Below are 8,727 nucleotides of genomic sequence, written 5' to 3'. Positions count from 1 at the left end.
TATTTTGTATGAATGCTTCCTACTAGTGATGGCTGAAGATGCTCCTTGTGGACCTTCTAAAGCTCTGCTGATATTAAACCAAACCTTTAAGCTGTAAAACAAATACTGCCTAAATCATTAAATATACAACTAAAGAGATTTTATTGGATAGAACAAATCCTAACAGAACCATGAAGGTTCAGTTAGTCCAACTTTCTTTCAGCTCATTTAATAAGCAGAAAGTAGCTGAGGGCATTACAGCTGCGGTTGTTTCAGATCCCATCACCAAAGTCCAATATGATTCTTTAAATCCATCAGACCAACAGTCCAGAACTTCAGAGATTCTGTCAGTCCGATTGAAGTCCGTCACTCTTCAAATTCTTCCTCTTCATCACGCTTAAGTTCAGCTGCTGTCTCTGAGTCTGCCGGACCAGACTGAGAGGATTCTGGTTCTCCGACTTGTGTGTCTAACGTGAGTGTTCCCAGCTCGGCTGTGATGTCAACCTCCGGCACCAGGGGCTCCGGCTCTTTCTGTGGAAGAATAAAGTCCAGCGGCTGCAGAACCGCAGAGATGTCGATGCAGCCCAGGCCGCTGTACCTGTGCAGCTGAGCCACAGGAACACCTGCAGACACAAAAACACGTTAGGATGACTATGCTATCACTGAGACGCCAGCAGCCAATCAGGATACAGGAAAGTACAGTACCGAGCAGAACCCACCACAGACTACCATAGTGGTTACTAGGCCACGTTCAACAAACCGCATCTAGAAACTAAACAGCTTCGAGAGGTTTCTAAACCCCGAAGGATTCTTGGTCAGTTTTCTGTGTTCTCTCTGATCTCTCAGGAACCATAACCCCTTTTCCATTGCTTGGAGAAAGCCCAGGTCACGTTTCAACTCAAATTTACCCAGGTAATTTACCCAGAGGTTCTGGTCTGGAGTAGAGCCATCCAGATTGGCCTGGGATTGCTGAAGGGGGGGGGGGGGTGTGTGAGCAGCGAGGCATGGCACCAGCAGCTGCAGTAATGGTGGAGGTGATTATACAAATGAATCGTTTTTATACCGTTAATTTGACTGGGCGGCTGGACTGGGACTTCCCCATTAACCCCTGCCTGATCTCGGCCAGCCACTCTGGGATTCCCGATACCTCTTATCTGTTTGTGGCGGCTGAAAGTGAATATAAAGCGTTTAGTATTTGGTGAATAAACACAAGTACCAGAAAATAAACAGAATATTTTTAACATTTTTAGTTTAAGTATATTAATTATAAACTATTTTACCACAGTTCTGTAAGAAAAATATTGCATTGCAGTACCGATGATCAGAGTAATTAAAATTTTCCATGAACATAAACAAATACACATTTTCCTAAGACTGTTTCTCATGTAAATCTAACTTAGTGTGTTAACTTATAATTTTTCATGGTTTTATGCAGACACCTCTGCAGGAGGAGACACCACAGTTCCAGGTTTGGATGCAGGTTCCCAGAAGCTCAGTGATCCCCTTCATGTCCCGCCATCCTCTACTCCACCGTCTCGTACTTTACATAAATATTTGCTTATGATTAGACAGTCAAGGTATCAATTGACCGTCTAATCAAAAATTAAATGTAAAATAAACTTTTCCTGCTTATGAATCCAGAGCAACTTAAGGAACAATGGAAGGAATTAATTTACTCTAACTAAAGCTGCTCATCATCTATTTATCGGTTGACACCAAAAGTAATTTCTTAGCTAGAAACGTTTAAAGGGAGCAAAGGAGTAATGCCATCTGCTGGACTAAAGCTGTATTGCTTTTTTTTTCCCACAACTTCCCCAGACCTCATTAGGCTGATGATCCGTGGCCGTCCTGAGCAATACAAACAGAACATAAACCATTCCCTGGGATACCTTCTACCTGGGTAAAACAAATCCTGGGGCTTTCAGTGGGAAAGGGGCTAATGAATCAGAAAAAATTCCACGGCAGATAGGAAAAAATCAGCGAGTCCAGCTGCAGGAACTCAATATTAGGGAAAGTTTCCACCAAGTCGTTGCTGTTTTTTCTCTACACTTTAGAACGGCTGTAAAACATTCCTGTTACTAAACGACAACAGGGATAACACCTGGATGGTGACTGGGATTATTCAAATTCAAAAATACTTTATTCATCCCAAAAAAATTAAATATTGTTGTAGCTCATTATGAAGGTTTCCTCAAAGAGCCGTTGTAGATGCTGATGGCTGTGGGCAGGAAGGATCTCCTGTAGCGCTCCGTCGTACAGCAGATCTGAAGAAGCCTCCGACTGTTGTTGTAGGACAGTCTCATGAAGAGGATATAACACCTGGATAATAACCATTATGACACCTGGACGGTGACCGGGATAACACCGGAATAATAACCTGGTGTGACGGTTCTTCTTTCAGGAGGACAATGACCTTCTAGCATCCAGCCAAAGTATTAAGGGAGTGGCTTCAGGAGAACTCTAAAGGTACTTCAGTGGCCCAGCCAGAGCCCAGACTTTAGTCCAAGTGAAGATCTCTGGACTTTTATTTAGTTGCAAAAAACTTCCAAAACCTTTCTCCATGTTGTCATTTTGGGATGTTGTGTGGCCCGTTTAGAGAGAAAAAATGAATTTATTCCATTCTGTGTAGCAAAAGGTAGAAAACTGAAGCGCTGTGAATAATTTTCACTGCATGTTTCAGGAATAATAATTAGGCTGCAGACATCATAATTAAACAGAGGCTGCTGTAGAAACACAGGGATTCCTCACCTAGAACCAGAGCGAGCTGAGCTGGAGGGAACAGAACCTGCAGGCAGCGGTTTAGGAAGGGCAGCAGGTCCTCAGCGTATGACGAGCAGAACTGAATGAAGAGTTCCTTCTCTCTGCTGCTGAAGGCCGACTGCTCGGCCCGGTGGAACACCAGAATAAGACGGGTCACCTGAAGAAGAAGACACACCTGAGCTCATTTCCAGAGGTACTAGACATTTTCCATTTCAGAATTATTTCAGGTTTTATTATTACATTTTATAACACTGGAGATTTAAGAATAATAACATTTGGACAGTGATCCGGGTCAGTCTGAGGCGAGTCTTTCACTGCATCATATCCCCAGTAAAAATCTATAATAAATTATTTCCTGTAACCAACAGGAAAACATAGTAGCTTATTGAATCCAGCTGAAGAGCAGTGCACAGCAACAGATGGGGGAGGGGAAGTGTTGTGTTACTGTATGCTTTTTTTCATTTGTAAAGGTCAAACACTCCTGTTTTAAAGGTATGTTTAACCTCTAAACCAGCTCAGAACCTGCTCAGTTTCAGAACCACGAGTCCAGTTTGAAAAACTCTAAGGGTGTATTCACACTTGCCACTTTTGGTCCGCTTTAAACGGACCAGAGTTTGTTTCCCTCCTTTTGTGCGGGTGTGAATACACTCAAGCGAACCCTGGTCCGGACCAAACAACCGGACCGAAATCCACTTTTTGAGGTGGTCTCGGTCCACTTCCAAACGGACTCTGGTGCGGTTCGCTTATGGTCTGAATCCAAACCGGCCCTGATCCACACCAACTACAAAAAGTGTACGTCTCTCTGGACATAAAAAGCCACCGTAGCCGGTAGCAAAGGTGTGTGTTGTAAGGTAATCCTACCTGATAAACTGTGTGTTGCTTAGCAACGCTACTGGCTTGTTGTGGGACGTTTTCTAACCTGGAAAATGATAAAAGCTAACTCCAAATTTTCGAGGCCTGAACTCATCTGTGATTCTGGAAAGGGGCGTGGCTAATTTTGTACTACTCACCATCTTTAAGGCGTCCTCCAGACTCCTGCTGACGTCCTGGGCAAGCCCCAGAGGGCAGCAGAGCCGCAGGTCATTAAAGGCACTAAGGATGTTGTTAAGGAAGCAGGCCAGTGGCTGGAAATCTAGCAGGGCCATGGGGGGCTGCAGGGTGCCAGGCTGGACACTGGCGGCCACGTTGGGGACAGTGCCCCCAAGCACTGAGGGCAAGGCGATGAGCGTGTACAGGTTCATGTCCTCCTGGAACTTTTCCACAGCCTCTTGCACGGCTCCTTGGAAGGTTTCCAGCGCCACCCGCTGGAACACTGGTGCCAGCTGCCCGCGGAAGTCTGCCCCCACCCTGCTGAAGGACAGGCCAAAATACATGCACTGCCCCAGCAGAGAATCCAGCCGGCCCCCCACACCCCGCTGCAGGTCCCTCTCCAGTGTCTCCAGGAACTCTGCCACCTTCTGCACCACCCAACCATAGAAAATGGCAACTTCGCCAAGTGCCACCTGGCCCCCTGCAGGGGCCACCAGAGGGTCCTCATCAGAGAAGATGGCTCGGTACTGCGTGATGATGTCAAACAGATGGACCCTGCAGGCCTCAATGGTCTTGGTAATGTGGAAGTATGGGTCCTCCTCAGGAATGGCAGCCAGGATGGAGTTAAGCCAGCTGCCCCTAGCCTGCAGGAACTTCACCCGAAGCTCCGCCTCGGTAAACACATCCATCCTCCGCAGGTAGCCAATCACACGCAGGCACACAGGCAGCTGGGAGTTGGTTCGCAGCTGCTGCAGCAACTGGTTGAGCATCAGCTGAGCCGACTGACGCACCTCCCTCACAATTCCCTGCAGATGCAACAAAACGGCATTACAGATGAAAATATGAACAAAGCGGTACCAACTCCTGCTCATAATCCACATTAGGATTCAGGAATAACAATCCTGCTCCAGTCAGCTCAGGCTCTAATGTCTGAGGAGCTCCATGACCTCATCTTGTCCACATAAAATCAGAAAATAATCCTATTCAAATGTTTTCTGTTAAGCTGAAACTATTATTTGAGGGCTTTTTATCTACAGTTTAGTATTCCAAGCCTTCCACATCTTCCATGAACATCAAGGATCTGAGATCCTTGATGGTCCATTGTGTTCCCTAAGGAACACAATTCCTTAACCCACCTGGATGACAGGCAACGTCGAGTGCTTCTTCTCCAGCCTCTTGACGTATGAGGCCAACTCCAGGGCCTCCTCGTAGTAGCCGTTCCGGACGCACGTGTCCATGAGCTGAGGGATCTCCAGGATCTCCAGGATCTCCGTGTGGCGGTTCAGAGTGAGGCTGTTCATCTGTCGGCTGACTCCGATCTCCTCCGCCTCCTTCATGAAGGCCCTGAACAAACACGTTAAATTCGGAGTTTCATACACCGGTGTATCTAGAGACAGGAGTTGCTGGTTTTGTATGTTTCCTGTAGTTGGGCCAGAACTTCTGGAACCAGAAGTGAACCGCACCAGAGTCCGTTTGGATGCGGATTGAGACCACCTCTAAACGTTAGTCTTGGTCCAGTTGTTTGTTCCGGAACAAGGATAGCTTGAGTGTATTCACACCTGCACAAAAGGTCCGGATCCAGGGGGGGAACAAAGCCTGGTCCGTTTAAAGTGGACCAAACATGGCAGGTGTGAATACAGCCTTAAAAATGTGAGTAAAGCTCCCGTTTCTGCAGCAGTGAAGCAGTAAACACCCTGGACGACATCAGCTAACGCTACCTGAGTAAATATTAGCTTCACGAACGGTTTCCATCGCTGCTATTGATTCCTTCATTTAGGAGATCAGTGATCGGCCGATACTTACACGCGAAACCGATCCTATCTACTTGTCTAACCTATTGTGGAAGTTTTGTTTCTTTGAAAATGTGAAAAATGAAAGACTACACAAACTGCAGTGCTCTAACGTTTCATTTATATTTGAGAGCACTGCCTGATGTGCAGTTAAAACAAGTTTGTATTGTTTCACAGGTTTTGTTCAGTGTTTTTCAATAAAATAAGATTGAAACATTGAAGGCGTGTTGTGACCTTTAAACACCTGACAGTCTTAGTTATAAAAAAAAAATCAGAATCAGCAGGTCAGGTTGCTTAAAGATTGGTGATCGGCCAAAAAACTGCAATCAGTGCAACCCTAGTGACAACACTAGTTGGGTTATTACCTCAGTTCACATAAACCGTTATCCAAACAAGATTCCAGTTTCAACAGAGAATGGAAGATTTAATATTTAATAATCCTTTTTGACTTTTCTATGTTTCTCTTCTTTATTTCTCCTCTTTGATCAGAAAATGACTGATTCTGCAAGTTGTCGTCGAATTTCTGACTAAAACCAAATTAATCTTTAAAAACGTAGACATTTCTGACAGTTTTCTTCTGCTTTATTCCTTTTCTGAACTGTCATCCATGGTGGTGGCAGCATCATGCTGTGGGACTGGTTGATTGCCACCGGTACTGGTGCATTGAAGGAGGACTAATTTGTTCATTAAAGGATCCATTGACGAGTCCAACTATATTTTTCATGTTCCATTCTGGACCGAATCTGGAATTTTTACAGGAATGAGTCAGGATTACAGATTATTAAAGGCTCAGTAACCACTGTGAACTGGACCTTGGTAATATGGGCCAAAGATGTTCTGAAACCCTATATTTTGTGTTAAATATTAAAGGTTTGACAGATCCATGAAACAATCCAGGTTGGACCGGTCTAAGAACATTACATTCAGAACTATGCGTCTCATCCTGACTCCCTTTAGCTCAAGGCGGTACCGACCTGCACCTCTCTCCGAAACGGGGCAGCTTGTCCAGCAGCCGGGACACGCTGCACTCCACCCGACCGAAGTCCCTGTAGATGTGCTCGGTGCAGTCCGCGGTTCGGATGAAGGTCTGGTAGTTGGAGAAAGCCAGCTCCCGGGTCTGCTGCAGGATCTGGTTCCGCTCCTCGGCCAGCCGCTCCGGCTCCCGGCCCAGTTTGTCCAGGCCGCAGGAGCTGAGCTCGGACAGGTAGGCCGAGAAGTCCGGGTTGTCCCTCCAGCTGTCCGGGAAGCTGTCTTTAAACACCGACACCAGGATGCTCTCATCCTCCACGTCCATGGTGCTGCCGCCGGGACCAGGCAGCGCTCCAAACACCGGGTCCGTCCGGATCCGGGTTTCGAACCTAAGGGTTGTTTTCAAACCGGAGGTGACAGCCACTTCCTGTTTCTGCTTCTACAGCTGATTAAAAGCCGCTTTGCCGCCACCTAGCGGACAGACTGAGTCAGAAAGTATAGTTTGTTAATTTTGCCGGTTTTCTCTTATTATATCAAATTCTGCGTCCCTGAAGGACTTTTTCAGCTGGCTTTGATTTTTACAGCAAGTAGAACAGGTAATATTATAATATATATAACAGGTAATATTATAATATATATAACAGGTAATATTCACATAATCACTTTATTGCATAAAAAATACAAAGAAAACACTAGAAATAAATAAGGAAACGATAAATCAATGCAAACAATTACCTAAGTATGTAAATAAGTAATTACACATATAATAAATAATTAAATGAAAGATTTATGAGTGTTTATTAATGTTAATTATTGACTCAGAATCAGTTTGGGTATGTGCACACAAACAAGGAATTTGACTTCGGTTCCACTTTGATCTCATTGGAGAGACATAAAAAAAAAAAACATATACAGTACAGAAAAAACGTTTGGACACACCTTCTCATTCAGAGTTGTCTTTATTTTCATGACTATGAATATTATAGCTTCATACTGAAGGCATCAAAACTATTAATTAACACATGTGGAATTATATACTGAACAAAAAAGTGTGAAACAACTGAAAATATGTCTTATATTCTAGGTTCTTCAAAGTAGCCACCTTTTGCTTTGATTACTGCTCCACACTCTTGGTATTCTGTTGATGAGCTTCAAGAGGTAGTCACCTGAAATGGTTTTCCAACAGTCTTGAAGGAGTTCCCAGAGATGCTTAGCACTTGTTGGCCCTTTTGCCTTCACTCTGCGGTCCAGCTCACCCCAAACCATCTCGATTGGGTTCAGGTTCGGTGACTGTGGAGGCCAAGTCATCTGGTGCAGCACCCCATCACTCTCCTTCTTGGTCAAATAGCCCTTACACAGCCTGGAGGTGTGTTTGGGGTCATTGTCCTGTTGAAAAATAAATGATGGTCCAACTAAACGCAAACCGGATGGAATAGCATGCCGCTGCAAGATGCTGTGGTAGCCATGCTGGTTCAGTATGCCTTTAATTTTGAATAAATCCCCAACAGTGTCACCGTCAAAGCACCCCCACACCATCACACCTCCTCCTCCATGCTTCATGGTGGGAACCAGGCATGTAGAGTCCATCTGTTCACCTCTTCTGCGCTGCACAAAGACACGGTGGTTGGAACCAAAGATCTCAAACTTGGACTCATCAGACCAAAGCACAGATTTCCACTGGTCTAATGTCCATTCCTTGTGTTCTTTAGCCCAAACAAGTCTCTTCTGCTTGTTGCCTGTCCTCAGCAGTGGTTTCCTAGCAGCTATTTTACCATAAAGGCCTGATTCACACAGTCTCCTCATAACAGTTGTTCTAGAGATGTTTCTGCTGCTAGAACTCTGTGTGGCATTGACCTGTTCTCTAATCTGAGCTGCTGTTAACCTGCGATTTCTGAGGCTGGTGACTTGGATGAACTTATCGTCCACAGCAGAGGTGACTCTTGGTCTTCCTTTCCTGGGGCGGTCCTCATGTGAGCCAGTTTCTTTGTAGCGCTTGATGGTTTTTGCGACGGTACTTGGGGACACTTTCAAAGTTTTCCCAATTGTTCGGACTGACTGACCTTCATTTCTTAAAGTAATGATGGCCACTCGTTTTTCTTTACTTAGCTGCTTTTTTCTTGCCATAATACAAATTCTAACAGTCTATTCAGTAGGACTATCAGCTGTGTACCGTATCCACCTCCTGCACAACACAACTCAT

At 45.1% G+C, this 8,727-nt stretch overlaps 1 protein-coding gene across 1 annotated transcript; it reads right to left on the bottom strand.

Moving 5' to 3' along the window:
- Positions 1 to 124: 124 nt before the first annotated feature.
- cog8 (component of oligomeric golgi complex 8) lies at positions 125 to 6,976 on the bottom strand. Its single transcript, XM_047363356.1, has 5 exons — positions 6,533 to 6,976; positions 4,905 to 5,112; positions 3,750 to 4,574; positions 2,728 to 2,896; positions 125 to 602 (listed from the first exon to the last, which is right to left on the bottom strand). Exons 1-5 carry the CDS (start codon positions 6,850 to 6,852, stop codon positions 346 to 348), a joined length of 1,779 nt encoding a protein of 592 aa, XP_047219312.1. The 5' UTR covers positions 6,853 to 6,976; the 3' UTR covers positions 125 to 345.
- Between the last annotated feature and the right edge of the window lie 1,751 nt (positions 6,977 to 8,727).

This window comes from Girardinichthys multiradiatus, chromosome 4 (genome assembly GCF_021462225.1).
Source record: "Girardinichthys multiradiatus isolate DD_20200921_A chromosome 4, DD_fGirMul_XY1, whole genome shotgun sequence".
In the NCBI taxonomy this organism is placed as follows: Eukaryota; Metazoa; Chordata; class Actinopteri; order Cyprinodontiformes; family Goodeidae; genus Girardinichthys; species Girardinichthys multiradiatus.
The sequence above is the reverse complement of the archived record's forward strand: the minus strand, read 5'-3'. Positions and strand labels throughout refer to the sequence as shown.

Coding starts and splice junctions, on each gene's coding strand:
- cog8 (XM_047363356.1), bottom strand. CDS start 6,852: ATGGACGTGGAGGATGAGAGCATCCTGGTGTCGGTGTTTAAAGACAGC. Junction 4,575..4,904: donor CGACGTTGCCTGTCATCCAG/GTGGGTTAAGGA, acceptor TTGCATCTGCAG/GGAATTGTGAGGGAGGTGCG. Junction 2,897..3,749: donor TGGAGGACGCCTTAAAGATG/GTGAGTAGTACA, acceptor CTTCTTCTTCAG/GTGACCCGTCTTATTCTGGT.